The following is an 18,181-nucleotide window of genomic DNA, read 5'->3' on the forward strand; positions in this document are numbered from 1 at the left end:
ACACATATGAACTGCTATTCACCACCACCATTGGGTGGTTGGTCATTATTAGTAGAGTTAGTGGGCTCAATGGACCAATGCAACAGAGGCTAAATGAGATGATTATATTATTTTAAGCTGCTCAAGTTCTTAAAAATTGAAGTAGCACTTAAATAGAGGGAAATGTATAGCTCTCATGAGTACATTTGATCAATCTGGACACACAGGTTTCAGTTTGACACCTGGGCAATGCACACTCCTATCAAGAGGTAGAAGGTTCTATCAAAGCAGAAAGTTCTCTTGGCCTGTTCTCAGTCATTCCCCACTACCTCCACCCCCAAGCAACTTATGTTCCGATTTCTGCAACTGTAGATGAGTTTTGCCTGTTCTTGAGCTTCATGTAAGTGGAATCATACAGTATGTAATCTTTTTTTGAAGCTGGCTTCTTCTACTCAACATGTTCCTAAGATTCATCCTTGTTATTGTATTTGTAGTTAGTTCCTTTGTATTTCTGAGTTGTATTCTACTGTATGACTGCAGCACAGTTTGTTCATCCATTCTCTTGTTTATGGATACCTGGGCTAGTTCAAATTTAGGGGCTACTAGGAATAAAGTTGCTATAAACATTTGCATATAAGTCTTTGTGTAGTCATCTTTCCATCCCCTGGGTACGCATTTACGAGTGTGATTGCCGAATTGTATGGTACGTGTGTGTTTAGCTTTACAAGAAACTGCTGAACCGCTCTGCAGAGTAGTTCTATCACTTTACACTACCCCTAGCAATATCTGAGAGTTTGGAGTTCTTATCCTCTTTCATTTAAGCCATTCTAATGGGTGTGTAGTATCTTGTTTACAATTGTATTTTTATGAAAACTTAATGATGAGCATTTTCAAGTGTCTATTGGCCATTCATTACCTTTTTTTGTGAAGTGCCTATTCAAATCTTTTTGCCTATTTTGAAGATTGAATTTTTAAAATTATTAAGTTGTATGTGTACTTTGAATATTTTGGGTGCATGTGTTAGGTCAGAGGTATGTGTTACAAACATATTCTCCCATTCTGTGGCTTCTCTATTCATTCTCTTAACAGTGTCTTTTGAAATATTTAACTTTGATGAAGTCCAATTTACCATTTCTTTCCCTTTTGTAGTTAGCACTTTCTGCCTTTTCCTCAGGAATCATTGCCTATCCCAACATTGCAAAGATACTTTTCCATGATTTCTTTTGGAAGCTTTATAGTTTTAGATTCTATGTTTAGGTATATAATCCATCTCAAGTTAATTTTTGTGCATGCTACAAGGTATGAGTTGAGGTTCATTTTCCTCCTCCATGAATGTCTAGCTGTTCCAGCACTGTCTGATGAAATGACTTTGTTCAAGTTTAATTTCACTGAAATTACGTCAAGACACAGGAAGCTTTACTAAGATTACTGAAAAAAAAGAAAAGAATGAGTAAGAAAGGGGCACTTGACTCATGCTTGAGTCATTTTTTTGTACTTATACAGCAAGCAGGCACAAATGACCAGTAGTATTTTTTAAACGAATTTCTGATGGCTCGATCTGTTCCCTGAATAAACTAACAAAAACTATTTGACATGGAAAGGTACTCTATCTGCAGCAGAATTTTAACTTTTTCGAAAACTCCTAGTATCTTTCTGTTTCACTAAGTGCCTATGAAGGCAGGTAAGTATTTCAAGGGTGTGGGGGAGGGATGGGAAACTTTCAGTGGACCTTTTGACTGAACAAAGATAAAGCCAATCCCTTCTGGGTTGGAGAGGTCCAAGGACCCCAAGGCGCTGGACGGCAGATGATGGCTCACGCTGGGCTGCACCGGCTTTACACCAGGACATGAGGAGAAACAGATTTTTCTCTGTCGTTGGTCTCAGACGAGATGCAGGTTTGTGCTGTGGGTAGGCTGTAGTTTGGAGGAGGCACAAACACCTGGTAGGAGGCAGGTATCAAGGCTGGGGCAGGTGAACTGTGTCTTAACAACACATCAAGAAGTAAAGTCAAAGGTCAGAATACGCCTTTGGAAAGGCGTGGGTATGAACTCTGGAGTCATTTCTTTCTGCATATGTTTCTGCCCCGTAGACCCTCAAGTCTTTGGTAAAGTTATAGCAACATCTTGCTTTGCAAACTTAAGAGAGGGGCTGAAAGAGTAGAAAAAACAACCTGTAAAAAACCTAGAGATAAACGGAAAAGCTTTGCAAGCAGAATGCAAATCACAGAGACAATATCACGTGTTTGGTTTAACTGTAACATATTGTGATTTACATGAAGAACTGTGTATTTACTGTTAGGATTTCTATGTTTTCAAGAAGCAATTTTAGATCTAGAGAATGATTAATTAATGAGACAAAGAGTAGGGTGACACACATGATTTGACTCTTTTTTTAAAAAAAACAGTTTGAAAGGCAAAGGCTAAATGAAGGTATGACTAATTTCAGAGCACAAAAGCTGTAGTCATGGGGGAGCTTGGAACTGTCTGACTTATACAAGATCATCCCAATGGGTGCTTCTCAAGCTTCAATGTTCATCCTGAAACTAATGTGGTTACATGTCAATTATACCTCAATAAAAGACTCTAATGTTCATATAAATCATCTGAGCATTTTGTTTAAATGTAGATTCGGATTTTGTAGAAGTAGGAAGGGACATAAGAGGCTGTTTTCAACAAGTTGGAAGTGCCCGGGTCACCATCATCAGTACACCTGGGGCCTGGCCAGAAGGCAAATTCTCAGGCCCCACTTCAGAACTACATAGAGTATTGGAGACGCTAGAGGTGGGGCCCAGCAATCTGTGGCTTCTCAAGCCCCCTGGGTGACTCTGGAGCACACTCATTGGAGAGCCCCTTTCTGGAGCTACCCTGTCGATATCACCTAGTCACATGTATACATTTAAAATGTGTAAAATTAAATAAAAGTAAAAATTCACTTCTTTCATGGCACTAGTCACATTACAAATACCCAAAACCACATGGGGTTAATGGCTACCCAATGGATAAAGAAGACAGAACATTTCCATCATTTTAAGAATTTCCATTGGACAGCGCTCCTCTAAGACTACTACTTGCAATCCTGGTTTCATGTCAGGATCATACAGCGAGATTTTTTAAGTATTAATCAACTGAGTAAGACTCTCTGAGGGTAAGATCTTAATCTTCAAAAATTCCTACTGTGCTTAATTTTCACCCAAGGCTATGAAAATTACCAGCCAGCAGAAGTAGGAATGGGAGGTTGGGAAGATAATCCCATCTGTTGCGGCATCAAAGGATGGGAGATTTTTAAAAAATCCCACACAGGTACTTTGAGTGCTTTACCTCCATAAATGGCTTCCTTCTTGTGATACAGGGATGAGCAAAACAGACACAATATCTTCCTTCAAAGATCGTACAGTCTAGCTGGGAAGTCAGTTCTCAAGTAAGTAATTATAGATAATAAGAGAAGCAAGAAGTAAAATCTGAGGTGTTCTATGTGCTTTAGGAACCCACAGCACAGGATTCTGAGAGTCAGGAAAGATGTCCCTGGGCAAGGGACATTTATGTCAAGGCCAGAAAGATGAATAGAAGTTTTTCAAGAGAATAGGAGGGGTGAGAAATTTCCCAGGCAAAAAGAATAATATATCCAAAAGCTCAAAGCAAGAGTGAGCATGATGTATTCAAGGAACTGAGTGAAGTTCAGACAACTGGGGTGTAGGGTGACACAGGAGATGGGCTGCTGTTGGGGACCAAATCCCATAAGGCTCATATAATAATTATTAACGGCCCTTCTTTTTACTCTCCACTGTGCCCCACATGGATGATAAATTAAATGGTCACGCTACCTCTGTACTCTGACATAAAACCTTGCCTTTATCCTAGGGGCAGTGGAAAAATACTGAAGAACCTTAGCAGGGAACTGACATTTTTAAAGGGTTGTAAAACAATCCCATAGGCTGCAGAGAGAACAATGAATGCAGGACCAGTAATCAATAAAATATAATTTTAAAAAATGAAGGTTGTTACAGTTATCTAGGTAAGAGATAATAGTGTCTTGGACCATGGCTGTAGCATTGTGAATGGAGGGAAGTGGTCAGAATTGTCAAGTATTAAGAAAAGAGAAAGGTAACAATTTAGTGTATGGACAGATAGGAGTCAGGCAGAATAATTTTTGAGCTTGGGCAAAAATGGCCAGGTAGTAATGTCACTTGCTAGGACAGAAGAAAGAAGAAAAGGAGGATGGGGTGGGGCAGTAGTAAATGATGAATATAGTTCTATATTTGCCGAGTGTCTGGAGCTCAGGAAGGAGCTGGAATATCGATGCGGGATTCATTAGAAGTGGGTTTGCCCAGGTAGAGTATACAGAGTGAGAAGTGAAAACACCCTTGGGCTGAGCCCTGAGGGGCACAAACTTTTAGAACAGAGTAAAAAGACCCTGCAAAAGATGCTGAAATGGAAGGTTCCAAAAGAGAGAAGGAAAGCAAGGGAATCTGGTATAATTGATATCAAGGGAGGAAAACACTTTGAGAGGAATGAGGTGTACTGAATGATACAAAAAAGTCAAGAGAAACAAGGTCTGAAAATTCCCTTTGGATTCGTTGGAGACTTTGGTGAGAGAAGTTTCTGTGGAGTTCATGGAGCTAAAGACTACACTGCAGTGGAAAGAATAGGAGGTGACTGAAATGGAAGGGAAACAAAGGGAAAGGGAGTTGAGTAAGTGTAGATACCTCAAGAAGTTTAGCTCTGAAGAGGAGGGGAGAAATGTAGCTGTAGCTGAAAGAGGAATTAAAACAAATTAAAGGTTTTCTTTCTTTTAAATAGTTTTTTCCATGTTTTGTAGTTAATGAGAAGGAATGGTTAGAGATAGAAGATTGGGAGATGTGGGGAAGAGAAGCAGGAGAGAAGGATCAAAAGCACAGGTGAAATTAGTGTTGGTTATCTATTACTGCATAATAAATTACCCCAAACTGAGCAACATAAAACAGCAAATGTTTATCATACAGTCCCTGTGGGTCCAAAGTCAGGGAAGAGCTTAACTGGGTGTATCTGGCTTAAGGCATCCCATGAAGAGGCTGTCAGGATATTTGCTTGGGCTGTGGTCTCATCTGATGACTCAACAGTGTGGGGAGGGGAGAGGACATGCTCCTAAACTTGCTCATGTGGCTGTCAGCATTCAGTTCCTAACAGGCTGTTGGTCTAAGAACCTCAATTCCTTGCTGGCTGGCAGCCAGAGGCCTCCTTTCACAACCCCTCTGTAGGGAAGTTTGCAACGCAGCAGCTGACTTCCTTCAGGATCAGTAAGTGAGAGACAAAGAGAGAGCAAGAGGCTACCCAAGACAGAAGTCACAATCTCTTTGTTAACCTAACCCCAGAAGTAACGTGCTATTTTACACTTGGCTGTACTCTATTTGTTAGGAGCAAGTCTATGCTCAACAGTGATTCAAGGGAAGGGGCTTACACAAGGGTATGAATATCAATAGGTGGAGATCACTGGGAGCCGTTTATAGGCTGCCTGCTGCAGAGTGACCATTTTAAACAGAAGGAGATCTCTTCTATGGTAGTAGAAAGGAAGGAGGAAGAGTTTTGTATAATTATAGTGAGAATAGAGAGAGCATTTTTTAGATGGTTTCTATTTTCTGAGAATGAACTGGAGTTTTGATAGTAGAGAAGGGAGAATAAGAGGAAGAAGTGAGTTGGGAAACAGAGGGTTCACTGGGAATGTTGGGGGCCCAGCTGGAATGAGTGTGCATAAATTTGCAGTGGAATCATCTGACCCATAGGGTGATGATTTTTCTCCAGCAACACTGAGTAATAGGCAAGAGGAAGTTCTCCATGGCTGCTTTCTGATAATTGTCCACTTTCCCTTAGGGGAACGTGGGAAGAATGAAGAATTGCTGAGGCTGATACCAAAATTTATATAACCATAAAACTGAACAAATTGGCTTCCAGTTTCAGAGTCTAAAAAAGGAGGCATTTGCCACAAAATTCACAGAGTCAGGTGATCACGAAATAGACCAGGCTCTTCAGTTACATGCTAATTGCCCATTGACCTGCCTTTGCTGGAACTCACCTGTGCCAAAGATAGTTATACCATCAACCAGAGGAGAGTGTTAGACGTTTTTCACTGACTATTTTGGCAAAGATTATCTTGTGAAATATCCCCAAGAAGATTTTTTGAGAAATAGATTTACCTGTTTACTCCAGCTTCTAAATAAAACCTAATTAAAGCTCCATGCTGCAGACTTTCCTTCCTTATATATAAACCTTAGCCCTTTCCCCAAAAGAAGGAGGCAACTTCCCCAGGCTGGAGGCCTGATACAGGGAGTAGGTATCACCCTTCTGCTGTTGGCTTTCTGCCAAGTGAGCTGATATGTGTCGGCTGCCTGGATGACACTTGGCCACTGCAGTGGAAGGAAGGTGCTGACAAAAACTAGCGTGTACAGCGCTGTCTCCCACCCTTGTGTGTGTGTGTTGTTGGAAGGGGAAAGTATTCAGGCTCCACAGCCTGGATGCACTTGGCCTTGCCTCACCTCTTTCTTTCTATTCAAGAAGCTAGTGAACAAGGCACAGCCTGAGACTGGAACATCAAAAGGCAACCTAAGACAAAAGGTGATAAAAGTTTACTACTCCAGAGACAGCTGAAAGCCAAGACCCAAACATGGAGAAGACAGACATGGGATTTCTCTATAGTTGAGATTTCCTCAGACAGCAAGTTATGAAGGTCAGAGAAACAAGGAAGTTTAGGGTTCACTGGAAGAGTGGTTGACACATTCATCAGGACAGGCTAGGACGTGGAACAGGAGGGGCTGAGAGATGTGAAGAGAGTTGCTGGGAGGGTGGGGTTGCTAAGACAAACCAGAGGTGTTGAACGTGACTAAACCAGTGAGCTAGAAAGGGAGGCCAGTGTAGCCCTAAAATAGCCTTTGGATTCATGATCTCCTCAAGTCTTACAGAGTGCGATCATGGTAAAGTAGGTTTTGTATATGACATGACTTACATGAGAGAGTTATTTCCAGATTCCTGTGCTTTTACAGACATTTGGTTCACATCCCTCTGTAGAGTGGAGACTCCTACCTAGATCTTGTAAGAAGAATAGAACAGCCTAAACAGGCCTGGCTAAGTAGTAGATGTGACAACTGAGAGGGCTTAAGTTATATAATAGGTGAACATCAGTCCTGACACAAGATTGCCCTTTGAGCAACATATTCCTCCAAAATATCTTTTCCTCACTACAAAAGGGGAAATGCTCACTGTAGGAAACTCAGAAAACTGATTCTTCCATTTGGTGGAAACAAAGCCTCGATGGCTTTGTTGGAGTCACAGGGGTACAACAACAAATACGACAGATAAGACCCCTGTTGCCATGGGCTCTGCTGGCTAGTGAGGAGGACTGCTGAGTAAAAAGTGTAATAATTTTCATTCAGGAAAAAAATAAGCAGGGCAATGAAATGGGGGAGGAGTGCTGGGTGTGGTGAGGAAGGAGACGCACAAGATGAGGTGCTCAGAGAAAGGTCTCTTAGAGGAGGTGACATTTGAGCTGAGACTTGAAGATGAGAAGGGTTCGGCCAGGATCTGGGGCAAGGACGTGTGAAGTGAGAGTAGTAACTGGCAAGCTCTTAAGGTAGGAGGTGAGCTGTTAGCCTAGGGTAGGAACTGGCCAAAGATCCGTGTGGCTGGGGCTGAATGAGCAATGAGGGGTCGAAGATGCAGCTACAGCCATCGACAAAGACAGGATCAAGAGCGGCGCTGCAGACAATGGGAAGGGTTTGCATTTGGTTCATGGTGCAGTGGGATTTTAGGCAAGGGAGACACATGACTTGGTGCACATTTTAAAAAATCGACTTTGGCTGCTTTGTGAAGAATAGGAAGGGTATGCAGAGGTATAACAAGAAAATTAAATCTATGAATATGTTTCCAAACTCATAATTCTAATGTAGGTATAGTTTTGTGTCTATTTGTTTCATTCTATACCATAAGGACACAATCATGTCATTCAAAGTCATTTGCAATAACTTTTTAAATGAGTTCATGAAAGTCTTGTCTGACTTGCCTTTATCTATAGGGTCTGGCACAAATAATACCTCTTTTTTATTATAAAACCTTTTGTTACAAAATCATAAGCATGTAATTCTGTAACATAACAATATCACACTCAAGCGCACCATATGACATTTTAGGTGAAATGTTCCAATTAAAACCATAAATTATATCCAACACACACTCAAGCAGGCCTTACTTCTGCTGGACCCTGTATCTTGCCATTCTCCTATTGTTGGACAATTAACTCATTTCTAATTTTGTCTGTTTTAACTATGGCAGCTGTAGTTATACTTTTATTTCATCTTTGGTTACATTATCCACTTCATTAGGATTTATTTCTAAGTGTGGAATGAGACTACAGGATCAAAAGGTATGAGTGCTGGATTGCGCTATGATTGAGCTGGTTAATCTGACAACTATGATACCCAGAATTCCCTCCCCTGCACAATTAGTGGTAAAGTTGGCTGAAAGAGGATCTCGTTTGAAAAGGGCAGCAGAAGAGAGGCAGCACCTCGCTTACTCTTTGAAGGTCTTTGTTGTCAGGAACCGAGCTGCTCAGTGGGTTCCAAGTGGTCCTCACCCTGCCCTCGGCACTCGGCCCTGCTTCCCATCCTCCGGCCCTGCGGACCGACAGTGGCCCCAGATCAGTCAGCCCACGTCTGGCCAGGGGTCCCCCGAGGCAACGGCCTCCCAGAGACCTCCCAACAAATCTGAATCTCCCTTTGCATGTCCACATCAACGTCTTAGATTTTCTCTGCGTTGTCCACCCACCCCGGGGCTTCAGAACTGGTTAGTGACTCTGATTCTTACCATCTGTCTGGCTTTCACTTCCCCAGCTTTCCCCACAGTGGTGTAAGGTCTATCTACATAGTAATAAATCCCATATTCTGTAGCCCCCATACTTGCCTGACCAGGACAATATATAAATATTTGGATGGTTCTTGTTACACGTTGCCAGACTGCTTTCCTGAAAACTCATAATCACTTATCCACCCACCAGAAGTTTATGAAAATGCTCATCTCACCTCCCTCTCAATGGTATTGATGTTTGTATCACTTTCAACTTTATGGGAAAACATTGGTGTCTAATTTTAATTTATTTATCTTTGATTACTGATGACATTGACTATTTTTTTCCTTTGATACATTTCCTTCCTTTTTTTCATTAGGGACACTCACCGATCTTTGTAATCTTTAAAAGGTTTGAGAAATTTTGCAGCAACTTCCGTTTTTTCTGTCTTTTCAATTGTTGGTGTTTGCAAAGTTTCTCCATAGGTTATAGGGTTGTTGTTGTTCTGTGTGTTATTTTGGCTTTTTTCCCAGTCTTGTTATAATAGTTCAATATGGTCAATTTATAAATCAGTAGACAGAAGGTGAATCAGGTAGGGCCTTTGAATTGAAAACAACATAAATCAAATCTGCTCGATTTAAAGGCAATGGAATTGTATAGGAACTCATGGAATGTATGCATATCTTTGGAGACCTAGGTCTAGGTTCAATAAGCAGAGTGCCGGTGCAGGAATGAGTAAATCCGACCAATGGCAGTTTCATTTTCACTCTATTCACAATTTAAATTCCCAGCAGTGAGGTTCAGCTTGACCCAGCTCACATCAAGTGCCCACCCCCAGCCCCACCTGGTTGTTGAATGAAAGGCTGGGAGGGGGAAAAACCTAAAAGGCCCCTTTCTCATACATAACGGGAAGAAAGGGACCTGGATTGATCATTTTACCAATAGTATTTTCAAAGCAGAAGGAGTCATTTCCCAAAGGATACTGGGGTGATGTTCAGCGGCTGTAGAGTAAGTAGAGGCAGTCTGGCTTCCTCACCCAGGTGCCTGGGTAACTAAGGGAAGCAGCTTCTCACAGCCTTGAAGGGGTCTGATAAAGTGGTGTTCTCAGAGCTTTCAGACTGGGTCTCACAGCCTTGGTCTGGGTCCGATAAACAGTTCCCATAAGGTGAAGTTGGCGCACATGCGCAGCTCATGCTGTGTTACCTAACCATCTGGCCTGTAGCCAGCTTTGTTTCTTCTGGTACTTAAGAAGGTAGGGGCTTCTTAGTGTGTGCGCAGACATAGACACGGGCTTGTGGCCTGTGTGGCTCCCTCAAATAAAGGCATGTCAGACATCCCAACAGCTCCGAATATTCTTCCGTATGCACGAATCCCATGAAGCTGTCTGGCCCTGAACGGTCGCAATGCAGTGGCCAAAGTCCAAATACCCATAAGCAAATTTTGGAACCTCAGGTTTCTTTTTAAATACAAGTATTTTATGAACCACCATTTAGAAATCTATCTAGAAAATAGATGAAGGAAATTTATTTCCCTTTTAAACATTTATGAGATCATCTGCATTTATGAGCTGTATGGTTTTCAGCAACCGCCAGTAGGTCAAGACTTGTGATTAGGATATTTTGCATATATTAATCATACCATACAGAAAAACCTTATTTTAAAAAAACTATACAATCTTGTGCTAGCAATTTCTAATATGTACAGAACCTTTTGTAATGAGGACTATTTCTTTAAGAGGACATTTTACTAAAAAATATTTCAGAAGGGTTTAACAGATTTGGCAAACCCTACCAATAACTTTCAGCCCTTTTTTTTTTTTAACATACTTTCTTTTTTATACATACTTTCTTCTGTGATTGTGTAGTTAAACTATCAATGTATATTATAATATTAAGAGACTGTGGAGCTGATGTCTTTCCCACTTGCTATTACTGCAGTTTTTGTACAGTAAGAATAAGCAATAAGACCTAGTTCTCTGAGTTGTTTGTTGAAAGCAAGTACTTGTTTGGCAGATTAATTGGGAACTGTAAATAAGGAAGTCACTTAAAAAAACCCCTAAAACCTGAATTCATAAGCAATTAAGAATTATGAAATAAGGAATAAGAAAGCCCTGGGAACCCAGGCAGCTTCTTTCTCATTTGCCCTCTCTCTGACCTTGAGTCTCTGGTTTCCACTTCCTTTCCATCTCTTTCTTTACTCTAGCCTTTGCTGTTTCTGTACCTAGTGTCCCTTTCTTCCTTATTACACCACATAAAGCCATTGCCTGTTTATGGTCTCTGTCCCGATTAACTGTCCCCTCATACCCATCTGCCCTTTTATCCGTAGTAAATGGTGTTGGGCCCATGACCACTTCGATACATATCACATTATTTCAATCTTTCTTATATCCACCAGAAATAATAAGTGCAACTTCCTGGTCATTCCCTTAAAAGGAGTGTGCATCTCCCATCTTCCTTCCTGCCGGTGGCGACGTGGGGAGCTGGTGACAGCCAGAGCACTGCCCTGTGTCTGGGGAGGAAGCCGGTGAGGGGATGGCCCAGCTGTGCTGCGGGCCTGGGCTGTCCACCTGGGGCTCTCACATGCGAGAGAAATGGCCACCTCCTTTACTCTGTGGCCTCTGTCGGAGGCTTAAACAGCATCGCAAGTAAAACACGCCCTTCAAGACTTGGACCTCTAGAAGTGTGGTCGAGAGGACTTTTCTTTTACGTAGTTGTCTCCAATTTTAAAACAGCTCCTATTAGACACTCAAAAAAATATTGGTTAAATGTTATTATGGACTGAATTGTCTCTCCCTTGACCAAAAAAAATTAGTACGTTGAAGTCCTAAGCCTCAAGTACTTCAGAACGTGACTATATTTGGAAATAGAATCTTTAAGATTAAATGATGTCATTAGGGTGGTGGCCCTAATCTATTATGACTGGTGTCCTTAAAAGAAGAAGAAATTTGGACACAGATACACACTGAGAAAAAAGCATGTGAAGACACAGGAGGAAAAGAGCCATCTACAAACCAAGAAGAGAGGCCTCAGAAGAAACTAACCCTATTGACACCCTGATTTCTGACGTTTATCCTTCAGAATCGTGGAAAAATAAATTTCCATTGTTTAAGCCACCCAGTCGTATTTTGTTATGACACCCCTAGCAAGCCAATACAAATGTTTAAATTATGGTGGGGGGCAGTTATGGAAGTTTTGTTTTGTCTCTCAAAAAAGAAGGGTTGGGGTATTAATCAAGGTTAGAAAATAACAGGTCGATAGAATATGTTTCTTTTCTTTTACTCAGGGACAGCTTCAACATGTGCTAGAATCACTTAAATATAGAGTACATAAAGACCATTAAAACCAAGAGGAAAAGTTCAATATTTTCAAGTTTGCCAATGATTTGAGTCACTGTGGATGTTAGCAATTGATTAGACATCTAATTATTGCTAAGAAATTCAGGAGAGAGGTCTTTATTTTAAAATCCCAAGAACACTGCAAATTGTACCACTCACAGTAAAAATGACCGCTTTAAGTAGACCTTTCTTATGTATTGGGAGCAAATTCTTGTTCAAGTGATAGTAATTGCAGAATTTCAGGATGTGCTCAGACCAAAAACAAAACAAAACAAAACAAAACAAAACACCTCTCTTAAGCTTTTCTTTAAAGATTAATGAGCTGAAAATCCATGACTGCATACAAGTTAAAAGACAAAATTTTTAAAAGCATATGTTTGTTAAGAATTTCCATTTAAAATAGCAAAAACCTACTAGAGCTAGCCTAAAGAGGAAAAAAAGCCCCAGACCTTATTGGAAAGCTATGGAGGAGTGTCTTTTAGAACGAACAGGAAAGGAGTGAAGGCAGCCTCAGGTGAGAGTGGAACAAGGAGCCAGGAGCTGGAAAGCTGCCAAGACCTTTGGCCATCGCACTTGCTTTGTGTGTGCAGGGCTCGCTCTGTGCCCTCTTGGTCTCTCTTCTCTGTTTCTTTGATCATCGACTTTATTTCTTTTCATACCACCTTCCTCTCTGCAGCCAAAGATGAGAGGGCTGGTGGTGTGGCATGTTGCATAAAGAGAACAGGAACAGACCCTGCATCTATAGGAGCAGGGGAAGTTGTTTCTTAGACAACTAGGGAGGAGTTATGGTTGGAATAATACCTCAAAAAGTTTGTTGCAATATTCACTTTTGAAAATCCACATGTATGACTTCTCACCCTCAACATTTTTCTTTTTATTAAAAAAAAAAGTGATACACTTCATCAGGGCATGATTTCATAGAGAATATGGTTATACATTAAATAAAATTGACAAAGTATTATATAGTTATTCATTCATTCATTCACTCATTCATTCTCTTTATTCTCACACAGTGTCCATATGACCTCAAGAAGTTAATTTCTAGGGTTTAGAGTCCCTTCTAGGGGGCCAGAATTCTCAGCTAAACTTTTATTATCTGGTACTAAAATCAGATAAGCCATTAGAGAGGGGGGAGAGAAAACATATGTCTATACACAAATATACATCTTCTTAAATGTTGAACACAACTTGTCAATAAAAAGAAGACCCATTTTTCCAAACAGCATTTTTTTTCATTCCCACATGTTTGGACGCCCTTACATAAGAAGCTGATAATGAAGAATTAATGCTTTCCAGATTATAGCCTTCATAGTTGTTTGAGTCTTCTCTTTGGTGTTTATCAACTGGATCAGCTGCTGGGTGTTATAATTTTAGCAAAACTTTAATGAACTGATTATTGTTTGGTAGTTTATAGCTCCTTCCCCTTGTAAACTAGAAGGATTAGGTAAGAGGCAGGCTGGTGCTTAGGCTTAGGCCTAACAGGGATGACAAAGTAGTGACTTAACACTGGACATAGAACTGCCTCCCCACCCGTGTGTGTGTGTGTGTGTGTGTGTGTGTAGGGGCCGGGGGGACTCTATCATTTGCAGAGATTGGCTAGATCAAGGTTAATCCCACAGTTTTAGGAAGCAGAGCATCCCAGATATGAGTCATTCACGCATCATCATCAAGCAGCCTATCAGACGATTCCTTAAATCATCAAGGGACAGAAACCTCACCCCACATTGCTTTGAGCCAAGTCCAAATGAATTAACTCAAAACCGGACAGTCCCAGGGGAGGGTTGACTGCAGGTGCGGCTTGTGTGGGGACTCACATGATATAACCATAACCCAGATCTCAGTCTTTTGGTTTGGCTCGTTCTTCTCTAGGATGTTAGATTTTTTTCCTAAGACAACTACCCACATGGTTGTGAGATGGTGGCCTGCAGCTAAGTGACACCTTCGGATCCTGGCAAAAGGGCCCCTCCCCTGGACCCGCACTACAGACAGCTCTTCTCTGGCTCTCTTCCAGCCGAGTTCCACCCCATGGGGCAAAGAGCCTCTGGAGCCCAAGGACATCCTCCCCTGGAACTTCCTCACTTCCTTCTAGATCACACTCTGGGTGCGACGGAGCCAAGAATTCCCTGCCAAAAATCTCCAAGTTGGGTCTCAGCCCTGTGAGGGCCTCTTCCTTGAGCCCATCTACCCGACGGTGAACTAAACTGCCGATTTGTACACCTTTAGGACCAAGAGGTAGCTGTTTGCAGAGGGTGTGTATGGAATTCAGATGAACAGGCTAGGATGGTTATACACGGCTTATGAGTCCTCTTGTGATACAGAATTGAGGCAGGAGTGAGAAGAGGAGAGGGGCCAAAGTGTGCGTGAGATTTTCATCCAGCCATGTTCCCAAGTAGAAATCTGAGTCTGTGAATTTGAAGCTGGACTTCAGGGTCATTATGAACGTATATTTGTCCAGATAGGGAAAAATAACAACTTGTATTTAACGATGTGTGCGATTTTATAATTTTTATATATTTAGGCACATGGTTCTGTTTAGAACATAGGCCTCCATTTGTTCTCTGGCTCTGTGACCTACAAATGTTAGTGTCAAACTTGCTTCAGTTACAACCTTTCAGGTTTAAATTTAACCAAAGAAGTGGGAACAACCATCCTGCTGCTTCCAGGGGAAGTTTGATATTTTTCTCTGCTTGGGTCATTTTAGGTCATATCCCCGCCTCTGAACCAATCACCGAGGGAGTAGCCTATCTTGGGTTTCAAACCCCATCCCTGAGCACTCAGAACAGAGGCTCACTAGGACTAACACGGGGAAAAGGTGGATTCCAAGCAAAAGCTGGAACTTCTGCTGAAAGAAGGAGAAGTGGGTGTTCAGGCTAGGCCAGCCACAATACTGGAAAATTGTGTCTCATGCTCGGTTCCAAGATACTGATGGATTATTTTACAGGACGGCCTGGCAGGACTTGGTTGATCCTAGGAGGAGGGTAAGGGAGGCAAGAAGGCAGACAGGGCAGCAGAGGCAGATGCTGTATCCGCGGACAAGCCGACCGGGGAGAAGGGGGAGAGGGGAAAGGATGCTCTAGCTCAGTAGTGCCCGGCATCCAGCGCGACTGGACACTCCAGGCTTGTGGGAAACGTGCCTGAGGGCAGAGCCCACGGATTCAGGTCTGGTATGAGGAGTTAATTCTGAAAAGCTTGCAGTTTGCATCATTTATGATTAGACAAAAACGGGTGGAACTGTGCCTTTGAGCAGGAGGCATCCTGGAAAAGACAAAGGAGAAGAGATAAGGCAGGGCAGTGAGAACAGCCTGGCTTTTCCGACCACTGTTCCCAAAGAGAAGACTCTCTGCTCGGAGAAAAACTGGTTTCCTGACAGTGATGTTTGCAATGCTAGAAACATCATGACCAAGAGAGAGTTTGTACACTTTTAAAAAAGCATGAGGCGAAGTTACTATTAGTTTTAAGAGTCCCAAATCACGTTTATATTCGCTCTGCCATAATTCACGAAATTCTAAGTCCACTATAACGAGGTGGCTTTTATGAACAGTCAAGAGCATTCGATATACTACCATTATAGAGATAGGAAACTAAGGTATAACTTAATTTAGGTCACGCATTGCAAGATATACTCCCTTCCCACTTCCATCTCTATCACTTGCTTTTTTTGTCCGGGGCTTCTAAGGTGATGTTTACATTTCAGTTGGATTAATTTTCTGGCTGTAACATTTTCATTTTTGCATGAAATAAAAGCATACTATCTTGTGTATTATAGGGACTCACCAAATATTTGAATTACATGGAGGAAAGTATAACAGCCTTTTCTAATTTCCTAATTCATATCATATTGATTCATAGAAATTTGAACCGGGAAAAACATGTGGAGAGCACGCTGGTCCGTCTTTTCTTGGCAGAGAGGAACTGTCAGGTGGTGGTTCCCTGATTTATGCAGGCCTTCCCAGCACAGGCGCTGCACTACCGGGCACAGCCCAGGACACTGGAAAATAATTGCCTCTTGGCCTATACATGAGGCTGACTTTAGATAGATTTAGGCTAAAAAATCTCCTTTCCTAGAATAACTTAGACATATTAATAGTTGTTTTTGAAAATAGGAAAAATTCCATCAGGGAAAATGTTTACTTCTCAGGGATTCTCAAGAGTTCAAAAAAGGTCATGGAAATCATTTAGCTTAAAATCCCATTTGATGTAAGAATCCCTTTTTTTCTTTTTGCTTTGAAAATATTTAACAGGAAACAATTGAACGGTCAGACACTTCTTTTTTAATTGCATTTATTTGGGTGACGTTGGTTCACAAAACCATACCAGTTTCAAGTATACAATTCAATAAAACCCCTCTGCACACTTCAGCATGAGCCCATTGCCCCAGGCATAGTCTTTTTTCATCTCTATTTCCTCCCCTCTGCCCACCGCCACCTCCCCCTACCCACCTTTCCCTCTGGCTATCACCACACGGTTGTCTGCGTCTGTGTGTTACAAATATTTTGGGGTGTGGGGGAGGGAAAGGGGTTAATCCCTTAACTGCTTTCATTCAGTCTTTCAACCCCTCTCTCCTCTGTCAGCTGTTAGTCTGTGTGCATGTATCCATGCCTCTGTTTCTATATTGTTTATCAGTTTATTTTGTTCATTAGATTCCACATATAAGTGACATCATATGGTATAGTTCTTTCTCTGACTGGCTTATTTCATTTAGTGTAATACTCTCCAGGTCCATCCACATTGTCCCAAAAGATAAAATTCCCTTTTTTTTTTTTTTTTTTAATGTTCAAGTAGTATTCCATTTTGTAAATGTACCACAGCTTTTTTATCCACTCATCTACTGATGGGCACTTAGGCTCTTTCCAGGTCTTTGCCATTGCAAATAACATTGCAGTGAACATAGGGGTGCATATATTCCTTCAAATTAGTGTTTCTTAATCATCATTAGCAAACCCAGACCTAGAGAAAATGGCTTTGAAACACTGGATGTAAGTGAGCAGGCAGTGGCGACAACACTGCAGAAGGCGAAGAGATAGAAGAGTCCCTGCAACCTCCTGGAGCAAAAGACAATTCTATTTCATCGAACTGAAGCTGAAATGTCAAAGCTGTAAAGTCAGAGTAGTGAGAAAACTCCAGTTACAAATACATTAATATGAAGGTGTAAGGGCCCAAAGACAACTGGGTGAGGTGGGATTGTCTGGCATAGACCATCTCTTCTATTACACTGTGATCAATAAGAATGTGGGAGTTCCAGCCCAGGCTCTTCTACTCAGCACTTACTTGAGCTTCTTACCAATTGTTTCTCACATTGTATCTACATGGGGCACATATCAGCTTTTGATATTTAAAATGCTTGAAAATCTTGTTCTTTCTTTTCTTTCTTCCTTTCTTTCTTTTCTTCCTTTCTTTCTTTTCTTCCTTCCTTTCTTCCTTCCTTTCTTTCTTTCTTTCTTTCTTCCTTCCTTTCTTTCTTTCTTTCTTTCTTTTCTTCTTTCTTTCTTTCTCTCTTTCTTTCTTTCCTTCTCCTCCCTTCCTCCCTCCCTCCCTCCCACCTTTCCTTCTTTCCTCCCTCTCTTTCTTTCCTTCTTTCTTTTCTAAAGATCTTTTAATCGCTTGACACTAGGCAACTTTTCAAATTTGTGTTCTTAAAATTACACTGAAAAATTATGTCAGAGCTCACTGATGTTTGCATTTTCTGTGTTATATACTTTTACCCATAAGAAGTGTTTAGTGCCCTGGCTGGCATGGCTCAGTTGGTTGGAGCGTCCCATAGCTGAAAGGTTGCAGGATTGATTCCCAGTGAGGGCACATACCTAGGTTGAGTGTTCGCTCCCCAGCCCAGGCACGTACAGACAATTGGTGTTTCTCTCTCTATTCAATGTTTCTCTCTCTGCCTTCCTCTGTCTCTAAAAAACCAACCAAAAAAAATGAACTCAGGTGAGGATTTTAAAAAAAAAAGTGTTCAGTAACTTCAGTGAATTGTTTATGGATTATAAGAACCATGGATTGATTGTACATCTGAAGAGTCCCAGATGGATCAAGTAAAAAGTTCATCTTCCTCATTTTATAGCTGAG

At 41.4% G+C, this 18,181-nt stretch overlaps 1 protein-coding gene across 1 annotated transcript in view; it reads right to left on the reverse strand.

Annotated features, from left to right (window-relative positions):
• Positions 1–1,813: 1,813 nt before the first annotated feature.
• Positions 1,814–18,181, reverse strand: part of PTTG1IP2 (PTTG1IP family member 2) — a 51,776-nt gene continuing 35,408 nt past the window's right edge. Inside the window, exon 5 of the mRNA XM_054564192.1 lies at positions 1,814–1,961. Within this exon, the coding sequence (XP_054420167.1) occupies positions 1,814–1,961 (148 nt within the window). The remainder of the gene's footprint in view (positions 1,962–18,181) is intronic.

This window comes from Pteronotus mesoamericanus, unplaced genomic scaffold (genome assembly GCF_021234165.1).
Source record: "Pteronotus mesoamericanus isolate MK-2021 breed Mesoamerican mustached bat unplaced genomic scaffold, CSHL_Meso_final scaffold_85, whole genome shotgun sequence".
Lineage (NCBI taxonomy): Eukaryota > Metazoa > Chordata > Mammalia > Chiroptera > Mormoopidae > Pteronotus > Pteronotus mesoamericanus.